Consider the following 27,418-nt stretch of genomic DNA (forward strand, 5'->3'; position numbering starts at 1 on the left):
AAGTTTTTATTTGGATATAATCCCTTATGTTACAAGAGTTACCTATTGAGATAGCATTTTATATATATACCATATTTTTCAATGCATTAACAGCATAACATACTTTTTTTCGTATTTTAAACTAAAATTCCCTTCACGCGTAACTTAGGGTAAGAGTGTACGTATCGTCATTACTCCACAATACTGGGAAATATTTCAACTTTCTACAAAATCCATTACCCTGCACCAAATAATCAATAAAAATGTCAAAAACTCTTTTTAGTCTCAAAGTCAATTTTTTTTAATTTTATTTAATTATTTACCAATATCAAAAAAGCTAATCGGGAGTGTAATTTTATATATATATATATAATCAATGAACGTAAAAATTGCACTAATACAAATAGTACAATTTCATTATATCAGATCGCGATCATACACGAGACCTGTTTAAAAACGATATTTCACTACCTAATCATAATACTTAATACTATCGTTTACTTGATACATAGAAAAATCGTAGTTTGATTCAGTTATCATCATATATTATGTATATATAATTTAGTTCTTCATCCGCAAAATAGCAAAATCATAATACAAACACACTAGAGTAGAAAGCGTCCGTCACAATTACGGTGAAGCGTTCGTATAGAGCCGGTAGCCGAATATTTTTTTCATATATATATATATATATATATGTGGAGATTCAATTGCAACAGTCTGTACCCTAAGTTTTTTATTTATTTTAATCTTTTTTTGGAATAAATTATACATCCTTACAAAATATACACAAATCTTTCAGTGTAATGATATTATTACATGAATAATTCCACCCCGAGGTACTCTCGAGATGCCTATATAAGTTACAATTCAATACTTAACCAACTATGTGTAAATTATATTATACTAATATGCTATGATTCTCTTTTGATTACAATTCTTTTTTTTTTTCAATATGTATATATATATAAATTAATTGCGCAATAGCAGTATCGTTCATTTATATTTCTCGAGATGTCAAATGTATTCACTTCATAGTGATACTTCATCCATGTATTAAGAAACCATGCGTCATTCGAAACACATATAAAAAGCATGATTCAATAAAAAAAAGACATGCAACAATTCGTCAAAGTAAATAGAATATATATACATGGGATTTCCAATAAACAATCATTGTCCATTTGAAGTGTTATATATATATATTTTCAACAGCACTTGTACCAGACACGTACTATTAGTCGGGATGAATAATTAAAAGTAAATTTGGTTTAAAATGTGCTTTTTCATAAACCATACAATATATCTATGGAGATTTTTTAAATATAATACTTGTTTTTTTTAGATATATATATATGATGAAGTTTTCAAGGCGAAGGCAAGGATTTTTAATGTGATTACGAAACAAGTTGCTACCGATCAAATAGTATATATATTTTTTATAATTATTTTATCAATCAATATATCACATAATCATATTAAATACAAAAAAAATAATAATAATAATAAGAAATGTTATACCTCTCCAAATAATGTGTATTTCTATATCAAATAAGTGTAATAAAACAATCTAAAATCATGAGCCATTGGATGTTAGTAAATATTGCAAATATTACAACTCTCACTGTAGCACTAGTATTAAGTTAATATGAGAGAAAGCAATATTACGATTTTTTTTCCCTTCCTTTTTGTATAAATAAAACTCATGTTATTTCCAAGGCTGTGCATTTTGTTTCGCATATAGTAATCTCTTTTAAATATTAAATTATAAGATTAGACGACATCGGACAGTGTTGGCTGTATTTTCAGGAATATAAGAACGGGCCAACACTGCAATGTGCGATGTCAATTTAGTATCCAACGAACGAGTGGAATTTTTTTTCAATTGTCCCAGATTCTCCCGACGGGCGACGCATCCGGTAGGTTCACAACTTGGGAGACGCGGACTCGAGATTGAGAGAGACATAGGTACGTCTCCCCGACTTGTATATGTATATTGGCACAGGTGTATTCAAATATGCAGGCATTTAGATATTTTCTCTCCGGTTATTCAAAGTCGAATTATGCTTATAAAGCTCGTGTAATAATGGTATTATTCTCCATAATTAGTAACTATCACAATTCAGTTCAGGAAAAAGCATTTCACAGCGAAACTAACGTCCGAGCGAAATGTGCTATTCCTCTCATCAAAAAAACAATATATATATATATATATATAATAATAATAATCGCGCATCACATTTATCCATTCGATGCGAAAAATTTTATAACTCTTTCAGAGTATTTGTTTATACGTGCTACTTCGCTTTATTTACATTCCTTTTTTTTTTTAATTTAGTTGTGTAAATTAGGCAGCTAGTTTGCGACGCCAATTTAAATACCTACATAATAACAGTCTGTCATGTAAATAATCAGTTCACTCCTAATCCTCAAAAAAAAAAAAAACGAACAGAAAGTCCAAAGATACTAAAAATTCGGAGGGCAGACGAGATTGGCCCAAAATAAAAATATTCATTAATTATATAAAACGATGAAATCATACATTTTGAGAGATAAGACTTTTTTAACACTTCAAAGAGAAAGTTCAAGCTCAAATATTTCATATTTAAAGACACCAGACTATCGAAATGGAAGAACCATAACGCATTTAAAAAAATCCATGGATCTTCTTTTCCTCTGAATTCAACTTTTATTTTGTGCACATATTCCACTTTCCGGTTTAGTTAACCACACAATATTTAGATAGTCTTAATAAATTTATTATTATTATGTAGCATAGAAGTCTCGATTTAATATTTTCACTGTCAATTTTAGCAGACACAATTCATTATTTTTACTATAGAATAATTTAAGAAATTCAAGATTTTTTTTATTTATTGACACTTTTAATATGTGGCATCAAGTTAGAGACGATTGATTAATGAGGATTATTGTATACAACATAAAAGCACACGCGCGCGCAGCAATTCTGCACACACACATGTGCGATTAAAATGAACAGAACGACTTGCATAGTAATAATTTATATAAATCATATTTAGTGAAGTTTTGTCGTGAGCAGTGGACAGCTTCACTCGGCTTTTTTATCTTGGGGAGCGTCAGTGGTGTTCCCGGTCGTGGTGATCGGGGCCACGGAGATAGGAACAACAATCTCCGAGGAAGTGGTGATTGCGACTACAGCGCTTGATTCTTCGACGACAGCGATTGATTGCTTCGGCGGTTCCGGCACAGTCGACTGTACAGATTGTGGGGCATCTGAAAGAATAAAAATGAAAACTATAAACACCAAACCGACTTATTGGTCATAAACAATTGTATTGAACTCACTTCTAGGAGGATTCTGTTGATAGTATCCTGTATTTCCTGAAGTATGCCTTTGATGTTGCGGGCCATTATTAGTCTGATGACGATTACCTCCACCCCTAATATAAAAGAAATATTGTGTTAATAGTTTTTTTTATTTTTATTTATTTTAATAAAATAATTAGAGTAGAATATATTACCGATTGAACATTTGAGGCTGCGGTGGCAACGGTCTCTGTATCGGAGACGGATACCGTTGTTGCATTCCACCTCGAGTGATCGCCATGTTGAGTGATGCTTGTCGTCCATTTTGTTGAATTACCTATAAATACAGTCACACTTTAGATATGCTTCATATCTATATTGCATTGATTCATTATGATACGAAAAGACACATAAAGAGTATACTAAACACACATACTATAAAGGTCATTATTCTTTGAACACATGAACGAATGTAAAATAATTGAATATTTCTACGATTTGTTCAAATATTAATTAATTAAATTACTATAAAACAATCGTATGTATGTATATTCTGCACTGACTTGTTGCATGTGTTGATATTGCGGTTGCGGCGGAGGCTGCTGCTGCTGTTGATATTTATGATGCGGAGGACTGTGCTGGGAGCCCTGCTTTGTGTTTCCCTGATTGTTCACGGAACCGACGAATACGCCAGATCCCGCGCCTTTTCCGGACGCATTCGAAGCACCGCTGCCTTTAGGCGACGGAGCACTACCTCCAAACACGGTCCCCTGATTGATCACCTGATTCAGATTACCACCGCCAAACATTCCATTCTGATGATCCTTAAAATGCAAAAAATAACAATAACCCTCATATATTATTTTATTTAATACTTTGCAAGCGGGTATGTTGCACGGCCACCTGAAAGGCGAAAGCAGGCATATTTTCGCGATATCGCAGATTACTTTTGATACTGGCTCAAATTCGTAAGGATTAATTAAAATTGAAATTCACGAAAGCAATCAAAAGAACCGAAAAGTTGGACGTCTCACGAAAAACTACAGATGGATTTCATTTTGGGATGAAATAGGAAGAAACAAGGGAAAGATTGAAAAAACGGGTGTGACATATGTCAAACACAAGTTACCAGTTTGAATTGTTCCATGAGAAAAACTATATAGAAGAGATTCCTATTTCATCATTTATTTATGAAGTATATATCGTTGATTAAAAATATTTCTCAATTTGTCTCGGGACCCACAGTCCAAGTGCAGACTACGTAAACACGAAAATTCTTGTGATTTGCCATCAACGGTTGGGTACTCAAGCACGAGAATTCTCACGACCCGCTTGCAAAGTGTTAATCAATGTGTAAAAATTACCTGTAAAGGGCTTTTCAACTGTTGCGGTCGATTCATATGAACATTATGATCTTGTTTACCACCGCCGGTTCCAGCCGCTCCGACATACGCTTGCTGATGTTGAGCAGCCCGTCCGTATTGTTGTTGCATAGCTGCCGCCATTTGAAATGGTGCCGACAAAACCTGAACAGATTAAACAAAAACGATTTATGTTAAGCCGACAAGTGTAAACGAGGAATGTTCCAAAGCAAATAAACACCGTACCTGTGAGCCGAAACTTTGTATGCCGGCGCTGTTATGATTCTGGTTCGGTTGACCGAATTGTATGCCATAGTTTCCATTGCCAGTCTGTTGATAGAATCCAGTTTGGCCTCCTTGGGAACGATAACAATGTGTTATTACTACAATAATAATAATAAATATAGTAAAGAAAAACAATTTAAATTAAAAAAAAAATGTCAGTGGGCTGAAATGACAAACCGTTATGAATGAACGGAAAGTTTTGGATCCCACTATATAGTCTTGCATTCGATATTAACAATTCAGGATTGTGAAAATTGACTGATTGTGGCTTTCGAATTGAATGCGTATCTATACATGCGTAATTTTCATTACCTGCACTTTGAGAATAGTACGTAGAGGCCGTCTGCATTGGTGGAGGAGGCGGGGGTGCAGCTTGTGGAGCGGCACGAACGAGCGAAGGTGGCGGCAGTCCGGTAGGATATGGAGGCGGAGCAGATGCGTCATGAGGAGCTCCGTATCCCAGATATTGTTGAGTTTGATAGGAAGTTCCCTTTGTGCCTGACAAAATGAAACAACCTGATAAATTTCCAGCTATAGTATACTTCAGCTAGTTAGTAAGCACCCAGGATGATAGTGGGTGCAGACCGAATACAGTTTATAAACCATTTTAGCACTAATTATAAAAAGAGTTCACATTAATGAGTTTTCAACTCAGTTAATCTGAAAACTGAACACAAATCAATATAAGTAAATTACCTATAGCGCCAATTGGTTGATTCGATGGTTTCACACTGGCAGACATCAACGAGTTGGTGGAGCTCGATATGAGAACGGTATTGGGGTTTGTCCCCAATTGACCAGATTGGCCGAATGCAGCTCCACCAGCAGCTTGGAATAGGTCTTGCTGAAAAGCCAACATCGGAACCATTAAAAAATCATTCGCGCGACGACAAACCCAATCAATTGAGACTATAAAAACTAACCATTCGATATTGATTCTGCAATCCTTGGAACATATCCGGTGGCTGATAGTTGTACGGGGTAGATCCAGCACCATACGGCGCACTAGGGAATCCGCTGTATTGATTTCTGCTCTGATCTATCTGGAATGGATACAACCCTCCCTGGGAGGGAATTTGCTGCGACGAATTCAACAACTGCTGAGATGAATTGAACACGACAGTCGGAGGCGAGGGAATCGTAGGAATACCACCGTACTGACTGGGCTGATAGTTTATGTGATTGTAAGCATGTTGCATTGGCGGAGGAGACAATCCCATAACACCTCCGACACCTTGAATTCCGCTTATGTTACTGATTGATTGTAGTGCGGCGGTAGCCTGGGACAGACTTTGAATAGTGTTTTGTCCCATCAACGTAGCTTGCATGTTCTGGAGGCTTTGTGTCATGCCCGGAGCGGAATGTAAAGCTTGCTGTGTCGGTTTCACTTTGCACACATTCGTAGTTTGATTGTTGACATTGTTGCCACCCGGAGAGAAGCCTTGGTTTTGGCCGACGTCGTTGACGTTTTGGTGGTCTTCAAAGCCGGTGTTGAATTGTGCGGCTGTCGAATTGACGCTCATGTTGTGCTGCGAACCCATTCCGTGTTGAGACACTCCGAGGTTATGTTGGGTGATGCCATGCGGAGAGCCCAACTGTTGAGACAGGTTGTGCTGCGATGTCAGGTTGTGTTGGGAGGTGAGGTTATGCGGCGACGACATCTGCTGAGCTCCCATGTTGTGATGCGAAGATAAGCTGTGCGGAGACGAGACTGACATGTTGTGTGAGGCGAGGTGTTGAGAGTGCGACACATCTTCTGTAGTCTGATGTTCCATCACAGTCGGCATTGAAGTGTTGTCCCACACTTTCTTAACGCTGGCGATTTTTAGATTGAGCTCTCTGTCGTTCGATATGGACATGGTGCTTTGGGACGATGAGCTGATAGCGTGTATAGACCTGGTTAGGCCCAAGGCTTTGGAGCTCTTATCGTCGGTGAGTTGGTTCAGTTCGGGATCGAACGAAAAGTCTAATTTGATGTCAGACGAGTCCTCTGAAGTTTTCGATCCGGACACGAACGACATCGGAAGCTGGATAGAACTATCCTGTTTACCAACAGTCTGGCTGTTATCATTGCTCATCAGGTCGGATATGAAAGCGGTGCTCGGTTGTGCATCGTTTGTAAATCCAAGAATTTGGCTGTCCAAATCGGACGCTTGATTGACCGAGCCAATTCCTTTAGGATTGGCGCATCCTTGTACTTTCATGGGGTTACCGTTCGAGCCTCCCATCTGCTGACCCATTCCAGGCGAGACGAATTTCTGTTTGAATTCAGGCGCCGACTTGTAATTAGTGTTCTCGAATATGATGGTCTGAACCGGTGGTGGGGATGGGGAATCATCTAGAAGTCCAGTGTTATCCAGCATTGCTAAGCCGCCGGGAGGTTTCTGATCGATAGAAGAGTTGTTGGGTGTGCTCCTTTGGCTGGAATGGCCCGAATGAGTTTCAGCCAAACACAGATCGTTACAGTCCATGTTGACAAGGGCGGAGTTTATGACTGTTGGTTCACCATCCAATGTGTTTCTTAAAGTTTGACCTATAGGCTTGTCCCAGGCACTGGGAGGTAGAGAAACCGCGTTCATATCCATAACAGGTCCACCGGCATTGAAACCTTGGCCGATAGTTTGCTGTTTTTGTATTCTTATATTTTCTCTTTGCCTAGCGAGACGAGGAGGCAGATTATTTTGACGTGGTCTTTCATATTGCATAGGTTTGTTATTTTGGATAGGGTTCATCTGTCTGTCGTGAGATGAAATATTTGGCGGTCCGTTAACCTTTATGTTGGGAGGTCCCGAATTTCCTCGCATTCCACTATTGATAGATTTTTCGCTGGAACTTCGCGTGGAAGAATTATTTCTTTGATTGTCTACAGGCTTTGCATGATGTTTGTGCATTCTAGTATTAGAAGATATTTCTTCCTTTTGCATGCCCCTAGAATCTTTGACGTTCTTTTTACTACGAACTTCCTGGAAGCCATCATCAATTACTTCATGCTCATCAGACGTGTCTTTGGAATCCTTTTTATCCTTTCCTAGTTTTTGATTAATCTTTAAATCCGACATAGCGAGGGCTACATCATTGCCATCAACTTCTGCTCTATTCATAGCCACAGGTGCTGAACCAAACGGCAGAATTTCCTTCTTATTCAGTTGATTATTACGGATGTTTATGTTTCCAGCCGAATTTTGCCTATTGGAAACGTTTTGATTTCTGCTCATATTAGACGAATTTGGTTTTTTATCATTGACGCCTTTCTGATGAACATTTAATTGAGAGTTTTGTCGATTATCTTGAGATGCTAGATTTTTTCCCGACTTCATTTGTTTGGACCCACCTTCAGAATTATCGGAAGTGGTTTCCCACGCTTCCTCTTCTCCACTCGCTCCTTCAGCTTTGTTGCGACCCATCTTGTTTTTGTCTTGCATGCGGGGTGGAACACCTCTACGCTCACGTCCAATGATACCAGCGCTCAAGGCTTGTTGTTTGAGTCTAGTGTTGTCATCTGTACTCAAACCGTCCGATTTCGAATCATTTTCAGGATTTTCAAGAGACGAATTTGGATTGAGTTGGCCGAACGGGCTTTTAGTACTGTGTGGTCCATAACCTACAACATGAACAGTGCCCCGACCTCTGTATCCTCCACGGCCCCGTCGAGATGGTTCACCCCTTGGAGCGAAAGCTTCCCGACCTTCGTTTCTATTGTCATGTCTAGCTTGTTGATTTTGCTGACCTCCTCCAGATTCTTTGTTACTGAAATTGCGGTTATCATTCTGTCCGGATTGCGAGGCATTGACGTCTTTGCCTGCATTTCGGTTTCTTTCATCCTTCTCATTTTTTTTCATTTGTGATTTTGGACTTCTACCACTCCTTCTCTTGTTATTATTAGCAAGCTGTTGGTTCGATTCGTCTCCAGATATTTCAGATTCACTGTACATTTGATCTCTATTAGAGCGAGGATGTAGGGAGCGGCCGGTGCCACGTCTACGAGGATCGCCTCCTCGTACTCCTCCCCAATTGCTAGCTCTGTAAACGACACCACTGTATCCCCGTTTACCACCCGAATCCAAGCGATTCCTACTACTCGAGTTAGATTTCTTCTCGGAACCTGAACTACTCAATTTTCTTTCAGCTCTTTCTTTTCCAACCTCTTGTTCCTTGTTCAACGAATCGTTTTTGACTTGTTGATCCTTTTCATCTAATATATTAGAATCGATTGGTTGATTTTTATTGCTGTCATCAATGTTAGAAAGATTTTCTGAATTTGTTGTAAGATTTGCCCAAATATTTTTGTCTTCACTGGCCTGTAATGCAACATTATCAGGTATTCTTTTTGTTTTAGACTCGTCATCTTGTAGATTCTTTTTCATTTCATCTACGTTTTCAACCGTGTTTTCCTTGTAATGGAAATAATTTCCTGCTTTACTGTCCTCGGAGTCAGATTTATAATCTTTTTGTTGACTAATGCGAATATCTCGATAAGCTCCATGAAACATATCTCCCTTTGTAACTTCAGTTTTGTCCACGTTCTTGGTTTGTTTTGAGTGAACATCTTTATCTTTGTCATACGATTCGAAAGGAACCTCAGCTAAGGAGTTAGTGTAATCTTTTTCAAAATTATGATCAGATTTTTGACCATCTTTAAATTCTCGAGAGCCTTTCATTGATTCAGGCTTCTCAATTTGTTTATCTTGCTTTTCTTCACATTTATCAGACTTTTCAGCAGATTTACGATCATAAGATTCTATTTTGCGTTCTGAAAATTCTTGAGATGCTGATTTCAATATATCGCTATTTTTATCAACGCTTGGTTTTTGATCATAATTATCATTAGATTTTCGATCAAAGTCATTTTTTCTGTTTCCATCGGAGAATTCCTTCTGGGATTCTCTTGAACTTTGTCTATCAATATCACGTGAACTGGAGTTCCGCTTTTGTTTATCATAATCTTTGTCGGAAGTTCTCCATTCATAATTGTTCTCTTTAGGATCTCTTTGTTGGCCATGTTCAACATAATCTGAATGTTTTTTATCATCAAAATTGGTACTGGACCTTCTTTCGTGATCCTTTTCCCACCGATATTCTTCATCTCTTTCGCAGTAATCCCTGTAATGAAAATTCCAAAATCAATTAAGCAATTACGTTGCTAACAAGTTTAAATACAAGGTAATATTTTAAATTATTAGAAAAATTCAAGTTATCCAATCAGAATATGTAAAAATCTTCAACTATGTATCAGTCGGCAATTCCTATCAAAGAAAGGGTTCATCATACTGGATTACTGAATAGCGAAAGGAAAAACAATTATTTAAATATAAATACCTATTCGAGTGTCTAGTATCGCTAGAAGAAGACAGCTTCCTTGGTGGATGACGAGGATGTCTCGGCTCATCAGGTGTATGTCTCTCTCTTCTACGATCATCTGCTTTCTCAACATCCTTCGCTGATATGTCAGAATCCGTCCTGTTTCGACGAAGACTTCCCTTGTTCCCTTGATCTTCTGCCCGCTTACCACCACTAGCGGATGTAGAAGAATGATGGAAATTTTCTCTCTGATTGGAGGATGGTTTTGAATTAGCAAAATTCCATCGAGTAGAATCATACGGTTGGAAAGGCATTGGTGCCTTATTTTCGTCATTTCTGAGGTCATTTCTAGACCCCTGTTTAGCATTGTCTTGGTTTGCAGGGCCTTCGAGATTATTGGAATTAACTCTACCAAATTCACCCCTATCAGAACCAGAAGACGGCATCCTTTCATAGTTATGACCGCCTCGACCTTGCTGTTTCTTCAAAAATCTTGGCGGAATGTTATTGAGGAAGGGTTTATTGAAGTTATTGCCGTCCCTCTCAGATCGTATTTCTCTGTCTCTCTCCCTTTCCGTTCTGGGATGACTATCCCTGTCGCGATCTCTCTCACGATCACGATCGCGTTCTCTCTCCCTTTGCCTTTCTCTTTCCCTTTCCCTGTCTCTCTCTCGTTCTCTTTCTCTATCTCTTTCAGAATCCCTCTCTCTATCAGATCCTCCTCTTTCGATTCGAGGTGGTCCATCCCTATCTCTATAATAATCACGATCCCTAGGATAATCTCTATCTCTACCTCTATCTCTCTCACGGTCCTTCGGAACTTCTCGAATCCCTCGACCATCACCAATTTGAGTCATCTGTCTAAAATCTGTCTCTTTATCATTTCTCATATTATCACGTGATGTCGACCGATCCAATGCAGGAGGATGACTTCCAGAACGTTCAGAATCCCTTACATTTTCTGTTTTAGATTGGGGTTTACCCTGATCTTTGGCGAAATCTCGCTCAACTGATGCAGATGGAGGCGTTGTCTAAAAAATAAATAAATAAAAATAATTTGTAAGAGATACTATTTCACTTCAATAATAACGTATAAAAATTATTTTTACAGAATTAGTTTGAGCTGGAGAAGCATTGGCTGGAGACTGTTCCATCTTTTGTTTAGCAGCTTCTTGATGGTGTCTTTGCTCTTCTTGATAACGCCTTTCATCTTGCTGTTTACGTAATTGCGCTCGCTCCACAATAGCAGCCATTTCAGACAAATGCTGTCTTTGTCTATCTTTCCACACCTACAATTAAGAGAATATTAAATAACAAAGCAATATATAAATGTTTCAATTTTAACATTAATAAAAATAACCTCATCATCTTCTATAGATTTGCTTATAATCGATGGCTGAGATTGTCTCTTCTCGTGCGCATCTTTATCAAAATTACGACCATCCATTCCTCTTGCATGACCTCTGTCATGTTTATGTTTATGCGATGAATCTTTACTTGGACTTTCATCGTCGGAAAAATTAAGCTTTTGACTAAAAGAAATCACAATAAATAAATTTCTGAAATTGTTTTATAATCAAATAAAAGTAGATTATCCAAACTTACTTATAGTCTATTTCATCGTGAGTAGCCCAACCAGTGTCTTTAGCTATCTCATCCATACTCTTCAAAACTTCGTCTCTTATGATTGGCTTCTGAATCATTTTATCATTTGCTGGGGGAGGAGCACGCTGAGAAGAAAACATACTATGAAATAAATTTTAAACAAATAATATTATTTATAGGCATATATATTGTTAACAATAAATAACCTGCATCCCACGACCCATCTGATTATGTGACTGACGAGCACCAGGCAAAGGAGGACCTTGAGTTATTAAAGCGGGCGGAAACCCTGCGGCTCCACCCGCACCAGGACTACCTTTGTACATCTGCAAAAAAGCATCAAAAAGAGACATAAATATATTTTCTAATAAAAATAGACAAACTGATAAATCATTTATAAAAAAATAATTAAAAAATCATAGAAAATAAAAATCGCATTTACAAAATTGGGTACTAGAGCTCTGGTGTACTGCGAAGCTGCTCGAGCCTCTCCAGCGGGTGTGGGGCCTTCTGGACCTCCTGGACGCGACCCTCCTGCTGTCCAACTTCCTTCCGCTAAAAAAACAAAAATAAAATTAATAATCAACTCACCAAAAAATTCATAATGAGATTGCGATACCAGAATAATAATTACTCTGAGGTCGAAGAGACGTGCCTGGTGGTTGTGGAGCTCCATCCAACGATGGGAATTCCTGTTGAAACTGGGCTGTGCGGTGAGGGGGTAAAGCGGCCCAGCCCCCCGGGAACGCTCCCGCATGCTGATGGGACTAAAAACGCAAACACCATTAAGAAAAAATACGAAAAACCGGCAAAAAAAAAAAAGAAAAAAAGTTGAATGCAAGCAGCACTCACTGTGTTGTTCTGCTGTGGGCATGTTTGATTAGCTGTCGGAGCAGCTGTTACTGCAGACGACGTAGAAGTAGCTGGAGTAGTAGTTCCAGTTGTGGGCGAAGCGCCACTAGGATTTCCAGACGTTTGAACCGAAGAATTAGAACTATCGACAAAAATGTTGATCATTAATACAGAATCAACACACTATTCAATTACGACACAACAATCGCAACTCACTTATTTGTGGAAGGATCTTGCCCAGATTCAGTTTTTAGGGAGGGCAAATTTGCAGGAGGGCGACGAGCGCAAGGGACTTTTCCCAAACTTTGCATGCCATGTTTGCGAGATAATTGTGATTTTGCCGATGAAGGTTCTGAATTTTCTCCCTAAAACAACAATCAACGTAAAAAAAAAAAACCATAACGCGAAATAAAAAAAAAAATAATCGTATAAAATACATAATTCAGATATAAAACAATAAATCGTCTTCAGTTATGTTTCAGACGGCAATTCCTATCAAGAATAAAAGGCTCATCATTAAAAGTAAACAAAAAAAAAAGTGGCGAACAATCGTTCCAATTTGACAAACTCACCCGACTATTACAGTACATATGATTTATGTCCAACTTCTGAAACCTGCTCTTGCTGGTGGCGGGTTTTGCTTGAGCAGTTGTGGTACCTCCGCCGGCTGGCGCCGAGAGTGCAGACATGCTGCAACTTTAACACCATTAGAGAACCAACCACACGCCTACGTATCCTACTGAAACAAAACGAAATTGCATTAAAATCAATATCCGCCACAACGCACAAACCAACACCCACAACTTTTTCTACATTGTATTCAGACAAAGAAAAAATCGTCTTCAGCTATGTTTCAGACGGCAATTCCTATCAAGAATAAGGCTCATCATTATAAATGTATATTCAGCGGCGTGCACCAATTATCCACGTATTTTTATACCAAATTAATCTTCGTATTGATTTATAACACACTCTCAAGGTGATTTTGAATTTAATAAGCGCAGTTAGTCTTACTTTTAGATGTAAAACGATTTTACAGTATCCGCCCAATGCAACATTCAATAAGACTAGAGTGTGGGCGGGTACTAAGGCGTCGGCAAAATTCAACTTATCTTTTTAGAAACATTAAACTATACATATATATATATATATATTTTAGGCTTGTATTTTAGTCTCAGTATACAAGTGGTCAGAATAAACAATAAAAGGTCTGTGTTAACGTTAAATGGAATGGTCAGTGTTACGATTTGATAATTCCATCAGACAGGCAGGATTATTTGTTCTGGCGAAGGAGTGTTAGAATTTTATACCGACATTTAATAATATAATACTGGCCGAAAATTGATTTATATATTTCCCGAAATCGATTAAAATACTGGCCATTCAAAATGTTGCCTATACTTTTTATTATACAAGTAATAAATACATTGATTATATCGGCGAGAATATAAAAAAAAAAAAATGAACAAGCATTGTTTTCATAGCAATGAAAACAATATCTGTAAATATGTTTTCTTTACAGCACCGCATGACCTTTTTTCATATCAACGTAATTTTTGGCACACGCATCAAGGTCGTTCGACAATAAGTTAAAATTATAATCAAGAAAAAGCATAAAACTTACCTTTCAAATGTCAATGTGGAAATTCTTTATTTAAACGAAATTTTCTAGTGTAAAATATATTTTTTAATATCAACAGCGATAACGACCGAGCCTTCGTCGATACCTGCAATCAAAACCGAATTATTAAAATCAAAACGTACTACATACATATATATATATATATATATACAAATAAAATGCATCAGATTAGGCGAACAAATCACGGAACTATAAGACAAAGCTTTATAAACAAATTAAAGCCGATACCCTATTTTTTAAATTGGACACGGGTGATTACTAATGCATTATACATATCATTCGAAGTTCATTAGATTTGATATGTCGCATTGCTTGATATATTTATGTATGAATCAACATATATCTGTCAATTATACAGACGCATTGAAGCAATGTTAAATTTAATCGAAATTATTCGTTAATTGTCATACATTCCGGCTCTATCGATATAATATTGAATATATATATATGAATTTTCTAGCGAATGATTTAGCACAAAAGATTTTTTTATTGGTGCTGACGTCAACTGTGATATATCAGTAGCGGTGTGCAAGTGTAACGAATACGATACGAAATTGACATGGAAGGGGATTCTGAACCTTCGCAATGAGTCGAAACGTTCTCAGAGTGCGTCACCCACCATTGCATAGACACGAGTCGAGGGTTCAGATTAGACTATTCGGGGGGGCAGCAGGTTCGAGGGGTAGGGGTAGGGGGAGGGGGAGGAGGAGGATGGGGTTCAATGCACTCGGGGCGGTGGGGTCGTCGATCGTCGTTCGTCGTTCGTCGTTCGTTGCACAGGAGAAGATCGATCGAAGGGTGGAGAAAGTCCGCGAAATGAAGGGGGCGTACTCCAAGGCTGACGGCTCCGAAGCGCAGTGGAGGGCGGAGGCGCGGAGCAGCCCCGGGCCGAGACCGAGTGAGCGACGGGCGGTAGCGGGGGGCGGGGGCGGGGGCGGGGGCCGGTGGAATGGGGCGCAATCGCAATCGCAATCCGAGTCGGAGGTCCGGCGTACAAAATGGAGTCGGGGGCGCGGGGCGGGGAGGGGCGGAGGGGCGGAGAGGGGCGCGGCGGGCGGGCGGGGGACTCACCGAGGTGTGCGGAGAGTCGGGCGGAGGGGGGGGCGCGCGGTGCGCGGCAGGATGCGGGCGGATGCGCGCCCGCCCGGCAAGATGGCGCCAAGATCAGATCGATGTGTGACGTCACAAAGCGGGCCGCACGTGCCCCGCGCACACCACACACCACACTGCGCACCGCTCCCGCTAGTCGAAGCGCGCACGCCATACACCACCCGATCCATAGACGAGCGCTGCGCCCCCGCGGCGACACCCGTCACCGCGCCAAAGTTCGTTGATCCCTCTCTCTCTCTCTATCCATGTTGGATTTTGGTTTTGTATCGTCCATAGATGTATAATACATGGTTCGGTGATTACTAGTCACAAAGTCACTAAAATCTCTATAACGGAACATCTGGCAGCCGAAAAGTCCATCATACTAACGATAACTATCATAGTAACGAGAACTTGAGTGCCAAATATTGTGTATTCGAGATTTTCATGGCAAAAATTGTCTTTGTGACCACCGCAATGTCACGAATAATTCAATTACCCATTATAAACATACATAAATTTAAAGAAAAAAAAAAGGAAAAGGTAAGAAAAGAAAATATATGAACACGCGTAGCACGTGACGAATAGTGACGAATAGTCCAATTACCTTAATACATAGATCCGCCCTCACGGTTTATACTGGTCTCCCTTTTGGCGCATGCAAAATACATGGCGCATGCACACTTTTCTCTCAGTAGGTTAGTAGCTTCTAAGTAGGAAAGGTCGATTGCGGAGATCTTGTCGATAGATATGCGGAGATCTTTTCATCTTTTCGTCACTAACTGAAGGGTGCGGGGGTTTAACTAGGGCGGTTAAACTTAACGCCGACCGCTGCGTCGTAGGGAAAAAAAACCTTTTTTTTCCCCAACTTCCCCCCGCTAGTGAAACCCCCCGCACCCCTCAGTTAGTGGCGACAAGATCTATAGTATCGTCCGTATCATTCTTGAGTTTTTCAAGGAGTGCAGTTTTTTACAGGAAAAGCATGATAAATGCAAAACTTTACATATTCACAGAATAGGTCGAATGTCGTGGTAGATTTGTTAGAGTCGTTGTGAAAGGCCATTTTAGTAGCAGGAGGACATTCTCATCTTTGAATTACGGGTCCCTGAAATGGTACCTAATGCATGTGTTTATGTTTTCTTAACAGTTTTGTAAATAAAGTACATTTTTTTCGACTTCATTTATTTCCATTATAAAATATAGCGTGTCTATTTGGAGACTGTGTGCTACTAGTTATAAGAAAAGAAAGTATATACAAAAATAAATTTAAAGGTAAAACGTAGCGCGAATAGGACTGTCGACACCGCCAATTTTACTTACAATATTTTCCGTATCCAGTTCTTATATAGCCACCTGTGGTCGCTATTTAGGAACTAGATACAGAAAATATTGTAAGTAATATTGTTGGTGTTGACGGCCCCAATAAGTTATTCAACTTTTATTACATAAGCCGACTAACTGACTGGTTTTGTCTAAAATGACTGAAGAGTATACTATATATAAAAACGGACTGTCGCTAAATATATATATTTGTATGTGACGGACGATCAACCATCAACCAGTATGGGGAACAATTTTTTTTTTTTCGTATTTTTCATTTTTGTGTTCCGGACGTCGGAGGCGCCAAGGGCGCTGGGGGCAAAGCCCCCGCGGTGCCGAAGGCATCGGGGGTGCTGGGGGCGCCGGAGGCGTCGGCGGCGCTGGGGGCGCCAGAGGCGTCGGCGGCGCTGGGGGCAAAGCCCCCGGGATGCCAAAGGCATCGGGGGCGCTGGAGGCAAAGCCCCCGGGGTGCCGAAGGCATCGGGGGTGCTGGGGGCGCCAGAGGCGTCGGCGGCGCTGGGGGCGCTGGCGGCAAAGCCCCCAGGGTGCCTAAGGCATCGGGGGTGTTGGGGGCGCCGGAGGCGTCGGCGGCGCTGGGGGCAAAGCCCCCGGGGTGCCGAGGGCATCGGGGGCGCTGAGGGCGCCGGGGGCGTCGGTGGCACTGGGGCCGAAGGCCCCGGAGCGACGGAGGCATCGGGCGCGCTGGGGGCAAAGGCGTCGGGGGGTCGTCGATGCACAAAACGTAATTCGTAATTCGTAATCACTTCGTAATTTGTCATTCGTGCATCAATTTCTTTCCGAAACCAGTCGATTCAATATCTTTAACTTTATTTTTATTCGAGTTTCAATTCCTTTTCGAAACCACCCGTTGAAATCAACGGGCCCAACACTAGTATAATATAATGTGCATATATTATATTTAAATCTTCAGGTCGTCCATTTTCTGGCGTGGTGATGAACCACAGATTAAGGTTGTCTTTTGTAATTATTATTATTATTTTTTTATTTTTTTGAAAAGATTGATTTAAGTGTGCGTTTGGCCATAGTTTCCAGTTACGATATACATATTTGTGCACATACATACATGAAAGTTCCCTACATATTATTTTTTATTGCCTCTTTAATTCACAGGACCCAGGTACCTTTCATCCACTGCTCCATCAAATTGCCCATCCATCAAATTGCAAAAAAACTGCCGGCTTTGGATAAGATAATATCTTGATAATAGAAAATGATAATATCTTGTCGTTATCGTTCATTTCCCGTTGTCATTCCTCAGAGTAAAACTCTTTCGATTGCATTTTTATTTTATCTATGTGTGTACGCAGTAACAATAGATGAAGTTTTATGATCATGCGAAAATTCGAACTCGAGATTTTAATTGATTCGAACTCGGAATCGATCACTGATCCCATTTTTTTTTTATTATAATATCAGTTCAGCCCATTGATTACATTTTCAAGTTATGTTTAGTAACTGTTCACGCAAGATTTTGAATTTTTCAATCATAAATTTATGTCATTCCCTAATTTATATACAATTGCATTTTTTTTACTCGTCTGTATATTCTACAAAAAAGTTTTTGGTCTAACGGTTTTCGAAAAATCTGTTAAATATATTTTTTTAAAAAATGCACACAGTTCATCAAATGAAAAACTAAAAACAAACTCTTATATCTTCATATTCTCTTCTCTGCAATAAGTTGTTTATTTTCCCCAGTCACAAATTTTGATCCGTAAAAAATATTCAGGAATATTATCCTTAAAATTAACTGCTTTTGTGTTACTTTCAAATTTAGTCTTGCCCACCCACTATAAATTTATAAAATTATTTAATTTTTAATAATGGGTTTTCGGAAACCCATGGAAACAATTAGGGTGACCGGGCCCTGCCCCCCTCTGGATACGAGAATACCACTACCAAAAACGTGAGATTTCGAAAAATAGTTCTTAAATTGGCATTTATTTCTTACTTTTTCTCTGTTGGCAGAATAATCTATTTCTTTCATTTTTTCAATTAGAATTCCAAAGCATTGCTATGAAAATAATTTGCTGGGGTAATTTTTACATTTTATTTTCCACAACGGTTCTTGGAAACGAAAAAAATTTATGAATCCAACTGTGAATTGTCCCACGCCATTTTTTGCAGGTTTGCATACCAACGATCGATCGCTATCGATTTGTTACTCATGATCGATGATTTGCCTACATACATGCAATATTTGGCTGATCGACCGATTCGGTGAAATATTGCAGCGATTTATAGCCAGTGCACAGGGGACTTTAAAGTAAACAATATTTAATAATTACTTTATTTTCATTTCTTTATAAAATAAATTTCAGGTCAGCTTCAGAATAGTGTCCAGTATTACACTAACTGGAATAGTAATGTCAGGTTGATTACAGCGTGAGACAATTGCATCATAAATTATGTTTATATGAAATTTTATACTATGGATTTAGGGATGCAGGTAAAAAATAATATTAAAACAAATTAATGGAAGTGTTTCATCATGTATTGGTATAAAATCAAGTAACACTTTGTATTCACACAAATATATTTTTTGAATAAAATAAATTGATTAAATTTGAATTAACACACTGGCAAAGACTTTATTTTTTGATAGAAATATAATATGAGCGATAAAACATTGAATGAATATATGTATGTATGTAAAATATTTGAATTATTCTACACATTATATTTCTATGATAAAGATTTTAATATGATTTAAACAAAAACATTCACATCATTGATAGTCACATAAAATAAAAGTATTTTATTAGAGATCGATCAGAAACATATTTACATATTTATAATAAAGTTTCTTTGATGACAATTTTAAAAATTAAGACACTAGCTTCATCACATATACAAGTACATTTAGATATTAATAATATATCAATATCAATGTGAAGACTTGTTCGTCTATCAGAGAAAAGAAGAAGCCGTGAAACAATATTATATTGAAATATAAGTAAATGTATCTTGGAATTTGAGTAGACGTTTCCAATAGTAAAATGATAAGCTCTTTGTAGATATACATATAAAGCAACTTACATTGAATAGTAAAATAATTGCGTGAAGTTTAAATGAATATATTAATATTTAAGCACATTTAATAAAATAATTTGATTTATCAACCTCAAATTATTTCGCATTATATACAAAACACAACAAAGCATTCAAAATGAAAAGATATCACCTATAATACTGAGAAAATAGCACCGTTTAAACTTATATACATCACCGCTGATATGGTACATATTTTATATATATATATCATTGACAATTTTCAACGAATTTAATAAATATTAGAATTCAATATTGAAATATTTCAAATTACATTGTAATTAGGGTAGAATCATTGTCGCAGTATCATTCGAGAATCTTTGATTCATATATTATAATAGTCGGAATCATAAAAACCATTTAAATTAATATCTTTTTGCTTTTAATGTTAAATTAATAAAAAAAAGTAGTTTGTTCGTTTTCAGATTTTCAAAAGAAAATTAAATATTGTCTCAATCGCTTACACTTTGGTTAGTATTAAACACTAAATTTACACTGTAATGAGTTGACTTATAAAATAACAGGGTACATTTTACTCATCCGCAACCACGCTCAATGCACAAAAGCACATAATGCATTTCATTACACACGTGACGCTCCTAACAGACATCACAATTCAAGTACTTCTCCTCGTACACTACATAAAAAATTGCTTTGGGCATGTAAAAGCCTCGTTTTGTAAAAAAACATTAATATAGTTAAATACAAATATTATTTAATTTAACTAAATTGTTAAATCCTCCCAGTCTTCGACTTCTCTCTCGCTAACGGTGACTGACGGTCTAGGCAGGGCTTTAAGCTTAGAATGACAGTTGGGACCTAAAGGATTATTGGTCAGGTCGAGTCGTCGCAACGATGGAGAGTTCACCACCAATTCTATGTCAACATCTAAAATGAGAAAGGAGTCATAAAGTAATTCAATGAAATAGCATATGCATATGTACAAATGTGGATAATTTAAGAAATAAATAATTACCAATGATGTGATTGTGGCTTGCATTAAGCGTGATTAAACTAGGAGCCTGTGTCGCCGGTCGAGGTAAAGATACAAAGGAATTGTGCGAGATATCGAGTCGCTGTAGAGCACGCAGACTCACTAATTCATCGGGTAACCGTGACATCTGATTATGTGACAGATTTAAGTCTGAAACAGTAGTATTCGACGATATGAATAATGTTTATAAGTATTCAAACGGTTTTTGTTTAATTGTGAATTAGTTTTGTTTGGAAATATTACTGAAAAACAAACGGAAACAGGAGGAGAATAAAAACTTCACATGTTTAATAGTGTTAGAATCGTTATTGATAGAGGATTTGAAGAATATGTGTGCAATTTACCGGTGATGAGATTGAATTTGTCAGCGAACTTGGGAGGTATTTTGGTGATTACATTTCCGCTGAGATCACACGTTTGAAGTTCAGTGTGGCGAAGAAGATGGTAGACCGCATCTGGTACTTGCATTAATTGACAATCTGATAAATCTGTAAACACAAAATGATATTTCCATTTATTTTTTTCAAATATTTTTACTAACATTTTTAGGTAAAGCAAAATCTATTCTTCTTATTAAATCTAGCTCTTCTTACATAACCATGAACTAATATTTTTAATAAAAGGCAAATATTTAGAAAAAAATTTTAATTTAAAAGAATAATAATTAAAAAAAGAGTATTTTTATGTTGTTTTCAAATACCCAAAACTTTGGTTTCTTCGGCTTCTTCGCATTTTAAAATTACACGAGCGACAGCTGACGCCATTTTTATTTTATTTTTAAACTCTTGGTCGTAATACATTTCAAAAGCGAGTAAGGCCGAATCGTATGAAAGCATGAAAAATGTCGATTCGTAATTCGAAATAACGGATTAAAAACAATGAAAAAGTGAACAACAAATATATGTGAGTATTATCTTAAAATAAACAACTAAACACTAAAGGTACGACCTTCATCATTATCATTAGTGTCTATTCACCATTTATTGCTGGATGAAGGCTTTATTATATTCTGTTCTGAGCAATGTCCATCCATTTATATTCTTTTGATACTATTCGAGAACTTCTTGGCAATCTTTTATCCGTTTTTCTCGCCACGTGATGAACCATTGCTATTTCTATATTTTCAGTCGCTCTACTGCGTCAGCTATTAAAGTCATACCTCTCATCCACGTGTTTCAACTTAATTGTGAATGATTCAAAAGCAAAATCGATATCGCAAAAATCGCCGATTTCCCCTTTTATTGCAAGATAAGATACTATTATACGGTCAATATTTTTTTAATATACAAATGTTTTGTTCCTGATTCTCACGCCAGACTCGTGTGAATACAATTTCATCTTGTAAAAAAAAAAGAATCTCGTTATCGAACGATCCAAGTTTACTTCCGATTTGCGTAAAGTGTGCGCACTCGCGTCCGCATCCGAATCCCCTTTCACTTTCGTTCGCAATTAAAACATACACGTACACCCACAATACGGTTAATAATGCAAAATAAGAATACATAATTCCCATTACGGGGAGAAATTACATTGTTATTCATTAACAAAATATTGCTACCGCATCGGATTTATTTCGCCGACTTCACGCGCCGGCACGAAGCGAACGTAGACTTTATTTTTATGTAATAGTGGCGATTGATAATAAGTGGTGCGTGAGCGATAATGATAAACTTTTTGCGGCGAGATGCTTTCGTTTTCATTTGCACGCCAACTTATCGCACTACTTGCGGTGAAAATAATACAACAAAGAGCAATCTCCCCTTTAATCTCAATCGTCTATTACCCGCTCACTGTGGCCGAAAATAATTTTATTATTAAAAATCTGTTTTCAAAACGTGTTTATAAATTTAATAAAATTGATAACATATAAAAGGCATCGCATTACGATTCAGATTTTACAATTTTTAGTGACCAATCGTTACGTTCTTGATGCTTCCCGAGCGTAACGTTACAAAAATACTTTTACACAATATAATTGTACGATTAAAAACCGGACTTTTCGTAATTTTTCGCCATTCGAATCATCGGAGAGAGACTCCAATAAAATTTTTAAATTTTTTAACGAATTGCACACAAACGATGTTGTGCTCCGATAATTTATACGATACATCTCCTTGCATAATTTAAAATGTATTTCATACACGTGTATGAAATTTATTTTATTAAATTTGATTTTTTCCTCGTAGCAATCTCAAGATACAGATTGTATCCAACAAAATAAAATCTATTTAATATGAAAAAATAAGGTAAATAGTAAAAATTTGTTTTAAAGCTTTAAAAATGCTCTGCAGTCTCAATTTTTATTCAATACAACTTAATTTTTTATTATTACAAGGCTCCTTTATACTTAACTTCACAAAAGATTGAGCTAAAATTCCTACAGTTTTCCGATCATTTTGAAACTTTGCCTTTTTGCGCGGTTTTTATAGTTCGAAGGTGGAAAATAATCTTAATAAACACGTCTAAATTTGCGAAATTTTTGAAGACAGTGACGTTAGTAGCCTTATTTGTATGACTTTCTGCCATCCACTCGTCTTGTTAGATTTTAATTGGTTAAACGCCTATAAGTTTATTCCAGTGTGTGATTATATTATACAATTTATGTGAATAACGAAAGTGAGTTTTTTACTTGGTCAAAAGTTATTCCCAATTTTCATAACAACCGGATCGGTTGTGTCATCGCCATTGTTGAAACAAAAAAGAGTGAAAGTAATGCATTTGTATAAAATATTATATGTGCATAGGAAAAAAACTAGTGCGTGTGAAGAACAAGGAAGGGGTTTACGTGTGAACAAAAAAAATATATAAATAAAGAAAAACGTACGTACGCGAAACTAATTTAACCTTTATACTGCCATATATGAGCAAGACCACTTGAACTTGTGCGTTCTTATGCCAAATCGGTAAAAGGGAAGGTTGTATGTTTACACTATATATGGCAAACGATAAACGATCACAATCCACAATAGGGACATTTGATTTTTGATTTTAGCCATTTCCTATTATTACTCCTTTCCTTTTTCTTGTTTAATCGCAATTTCATCCTTGTGAGTGCCCGTTTTAGTTACGACAGGTATCTTCATATTCCACACGAATTCACAACATTACTTGTTTATTATTTTTTTATCACACTACCTAAGATCGATACCTATAGCAAAACGTGTCTTGAATACTCCAGTTCCGTGACACAGGTGTCATGAAAAAACAACTGCGTAGCTATTGTCGTTCAACGTGATAAGCTCTTGAATTGGATATCATCACATCCGAAGATAAGATTTCATCCAATTCAGGAAGTGAACGTGTCTGCAGCTCAACCACCTTGAGCGTCCATTTCCATAAATCGACAAAATAATAAAAAAATGAAACAAAAGTAAACACGTTTCTCATTAATTGTAACAAATGACTGTTGATGAACTTGCTTGTGTAATATTATTTGCGTAATACTCTCGATAATATTCTGGAGCCTATCACAATGCCCTCAATTCTACTATTATACAGTTAAAGTGATTATATTAGTACAAGGACTTGATTACGATTCTGTTTTATATGTACAATCTTCATATTTTGATATCTACTGACGCAATTATGAATGTTAATTAAAATTCAAACTCAACCTAATTAGTATGCATTGCACAATTTAAGCTCTATAATATATCTAGGTCTAATTTTCCAACTCATTTGACACAATTCAGATGTGGTGAATAATATAATACATACTCTATTTCATTTATGAAGGCACTATGGAGCTTCCCGTCAAATTATACCTGGTATAATACCATATTCAGGACTCGAAATGGAAATTTTCACGATTGGAAGCACTTGATAATTTTCAAAAAAAGCTTTTGATTTTTTTTTATTATATGTTTATATATAAAGATATATAAAATTTACGAAAGTATACAGAAACTTGTTTTTTTTACGAAAGGGAGCGATACGTTTCCGGATTTTACGAAAGGGAGCGGCGTTCCCGTGCGCTCCTGTGTATTTCGAACCCTGATTATATTCCAGATAATAAATCTCGACTATATTATTCTATAGTAGGAGTGTATGCATATATGTTCATATATATAGTGTCTGGGTTAGTGAAATGTAGTAATGACAAACGAGTGGGTCAAAAATTTCTATCCACAAAAAAAATCCAATCTTATTAGGTATTTCAATGTGGTCCTACTTATTTCTAGTACAAATTCAGAAAGCATTTAACCTTGGTGAAAGAAATTAAGTAAGGACTACTGAGATTGAGATTGAGATTCTAGAGTTAGTGGGCAAAAATTTACTTCGTAATTCATCTAGTAGTAATAAACTAATATGTAGGCTTCCCACTAAGAAATTTTTGACATCATTTTAACCCGTTGCTTGGACTTGGACCAAATTAAATATTGCTAATACAGGATATCTGGCATAAGGAACACGTGCGTCGTTTGATGTGTGTTTTGATTGCATTAAAAGCACCGAATCTTTCGATATTTACGATTGTTGATGTTCCGGATGTGCATTTGCAGCGTTGGAACAAGCAAACTCAACGACTTCTCGTTTAGATGTTTAGAAACGATCCACAAAGGTCAGCGGACGACCTCTAGCAATGACATCCTTTGTTTACAATCGACCCAAACGCGGACGTATCTCCAAAGACAGGTCCAAACTCCTGAGGTAGATTTATATTCGGATCAAAGAATCTCTTCGTTTATCCATGGCTTTTTTTTTTGCATTCAAAACCTTTCGGCTTCTGACCGAGTTATTCACCGTCTGAATCATTGGAAGTACGCCTCCAGATTTTGTCAAATTTCTTTGTGAGATACACATCTCGCACTGATGTCACGTTGCTTTTTGTGTACGAATTTTCATCGAAATTTTCCATTTCGTGACGTTGAAAATAAATAAACACGTACATACATATGCATATACGCATGTGCGCAAAATGTGAAGAATGACTCTATGTTAGATTATTTACCCTATGTTTTTTTATATGCGAAGAGAAGATAACGATGCAAAACAATGGAATTATCTATGGAAATTGTTCATTTTGGTGAATTAGATCCGCGGATTAAGTGAGTCATTCTCATTGGGAATAATGATTAAACACAAAATACACCGGATATACTGCCGAAACGGTACGTTTTCCATTGATTAAATCGGCTTTTAATCGCCGAATTTAAAATTGAGTTCTTTTGGGATTAATTCGTGTTCTAGGTTTTTTCGAGGCTAGAGTGACGATCTTGAGAGAGAAGAATGAAGAATGAAACATTATAATATGAAAATTTGACATTGTTTCTACTTTTTAACTTTTTTATTGAGAGCTAAATTGAATTCGTTTGTTTCTTAATTTGATTTCAATACCTTTTCCTTGCAGTGTACATGTTTAAAAGCAGCTATATTTTAACTCTACTGCAAGATATTTAACAACAACAAAACAATCACAAGCTAATTGATCAATTGATGCTGAGACGCTTACTTATAGTAACGCTCAAATCTACGGATGAATAGAGCAATTATAAATAAATTATAGACCAAAATATTTTGAGTACTAAACACGTAAATGTGGTACTCTATTGCGTATTGATTTCCTTCTCCTTTGTTCAGTATACGGAAGTTCAGTTATAAATAGGCAAAAGGAGTAGTACTAGCAAGGAGCATGTGATCTATCATGTAATCTAATTAATTATCACTAGTGATAGACCTGATGAAAATTTCATCATTATAACTAAAAACCATATATAAACAATATAAAATAGCAATAAAAAAGTTAATTTTCAGTAGATGGTGATAAATGATCGTGGCGCTATTTTCCAAGAAGAAATATTGATGGCAAACAATATATATACAGGTTTTTTCTTGATCCTACCACCCAAACCTTACATACATTAAACCTTACAAAGTCTCTTTCGAAATTATATATTAGATTATAAATTTGGACTTACTTAATTATAAATTAGATTATAAATTGGGAGGACAAATTTTGAACTAGGTTCTAAATGTAGAATTGAATTCACTGAATCCTATTTAGCACTTTTCACATTCGACTTCCATACCTAAATTATTATTTTCTTGTGCGTCTTCGCATCTTCCGACGACTCTGATGATCGCCCTTCCAGCCAACCTGGTGCAGATCATCATGGCGCCCATTCGAGGGTCGATTTCAGCATCGTTGGCCTGGTTGACGATGTCGTTGCCGTATTGGGCTGGAGGCTTCATCTTGTCAGCTACCGGAAACGTAGGAAGTAAACCGGAAAACGGACGATCTTTCGGCAGATCTTTCGTAGCAGAGAGGAGACTCGCGATAACAATCACAAACGGTATTAAGTCCTTGGCATTGCACAGTGCCGAATCTAGATTGTGGTGACGCTTTCTAAATGTCACAAATCGGTGCGATATGATGGCACTGTTGTCTTTCGAGTCACTTTCACGAGTTTTGATCAGTTTTGCGCAATCCCCACCGAACAACTGCCGAACGTCAACTGTGCGACAGACGGCGTGTGGGGTATTTATACCCTCGTGGCATTCGTGCGAAAGGGACAAAGAGAAAACATGGCGTTGTCTCACTCGCGGGACAACAACACCTATCACATGGTCGGCTTTGTTGTGCAAAATTGCGTATCGTGCACCTGCGAGTGTCCCTACTTAATTGTCGAACGT

The 27,418-nt window shown here is 37.3% G+C and overlaps 3 protein-coding genes and 2 non-coding genes across 8 annotated transcripts in view; 1 reads left to right on the plus strand and 4 right to left on the minus strand.

Annotated features, from left to right (window-relative positions):
• The window catches only part of LOC143909790 (uncharacterized), a 743,449-nt gene that overhangs the window by 489,229 nt on the left and 226,802 nt on the right, over nucleotides 1-27,418 (plus strand). The window lies entirely within an intron of this gene.
• LOC143923139 (uncharacterized) lies at nucleotides 738-15,624 on the minus strand. 2 transcript variants are annotated; one of them, XM_077446665.1, is made up of 21 exons: nucleotides 15,382-15,624; nucleotides 14,293-14,395; nucleotides 13,241-13,404; nucleotides 12,885-13,033; nucleotides 12,669-12,810; nucleotides 12,451-12,583; nucleotides 12,259-12,371; nucleotides 12,023-12,142; nucleotides 11,817-11,941; nucleotides 11,572-11,743; nucleotides 11,321-11,500; nucleotides 10,230-11,242; nucleotides 5,837-10,013; nucleotides 5,610-5,757; nucleotides 5,226-5,411; nucleotides 4,875-4,984; nucleotides 4,632-4,793; nucleotides 3,831-4,091; nucleotides 3,483-3,604; nucleotides 3,307-3,401; nucleotides 738-3,234 (listed from the first exon to the last, which is right to left on the minus strand). In XM_077446665.1, exons 3-21 carry the CDS (start codon nucleotides 13,355-13,357, stop codon nucleotides 3,050-3,052), a joined length of 7,710 nt encoding a protein of 2,569 aa, XP_077302791.1. In that variant the 5' UTR covers nucleotides 13,358-13,404; nucleotides 14,293-14,395; nucleotides 15,382-15,624; the 3' UTR covers nucleotides 738-3,049. The 2 variants fall into 2 exon arrangements, with proteins under 2 accessions (XP_077302791.1, XP_077302793.1); XM_077446667.1 differs by having other exon boundaries at nucleotides 13,241-13,407; nucleotides 15,382-15,614.
• Nucleotides 13,109-13,189, minus strand: LOC143910110 (small nucleolar RNA SNORD49). The gene has a single exon (XR_013260441.1). It is a non-coding gene; the product is annotated as a small nucleolar RNA SNORD49 (small nucleolar RNA).
• Nucleotides 13,487-13,562, minus strand: LOC143910111 (small nucleolar RNA SNORD49). Its single transcript, XR_013260442.1, has one exon. It is a non-coding gene; the product is annotated as a small nucleolar RNA SNORD49 (small nucleolar RNA).
• On the minus strand, nucleotides 20,227-27,238 carry LOC143909807 (leucine-rich repeat-containing protein 20-like). Of its 2 annotated transcripts, none has more exons than XM_077428010.1 (4): nucleotides 26,815-27,238; nucleotides 21,130-21,273; nucleotides 20,768-20,935; nucleotides 20,227-20,679 (listed from the first exon to the last, which is right to left on the minus strand). In XM_077428010.1, the coding sequence occupies exons 1-4, from the start codon at nucleotides 26,975-26,977 to the stop codon at nucleotides 20,516-20,518; spliced, it is 639 nt and encodes a 212-aa protein (XP_077284136.1). In that variant the 5' UTR covers nucleotides 26,978-27,238; the 3' UTR covers nucleotides 20,227-20,515. The 2 variants fall into 2 exon arrangements, with proteins under 2 accessions (XP_077284136.1, XP_077284137.1); XM_077428011.1 differs by lacking the exon at nucleotides 26,815-27,238 and adding an exon at nucleotides 21,486-23,115.

The sequence above is a fragment of the Arctopsyche grandis genome, chromosome 3, assembly GCF_051622035.1.
Source record: "Arctopsyche grandis isolate Sample6627 chromosome 3, ASM5162203v2, whole genome shotgun sequence".
In the NCBI taxonomy this organism is placed as follows: domain Eukaryota; kingdom Metazoa; phylum Arthropoda; class Insecta; order Trichoptera; family Hydropsychidae; genus Arctopsyche; species Arctopsyche grandis.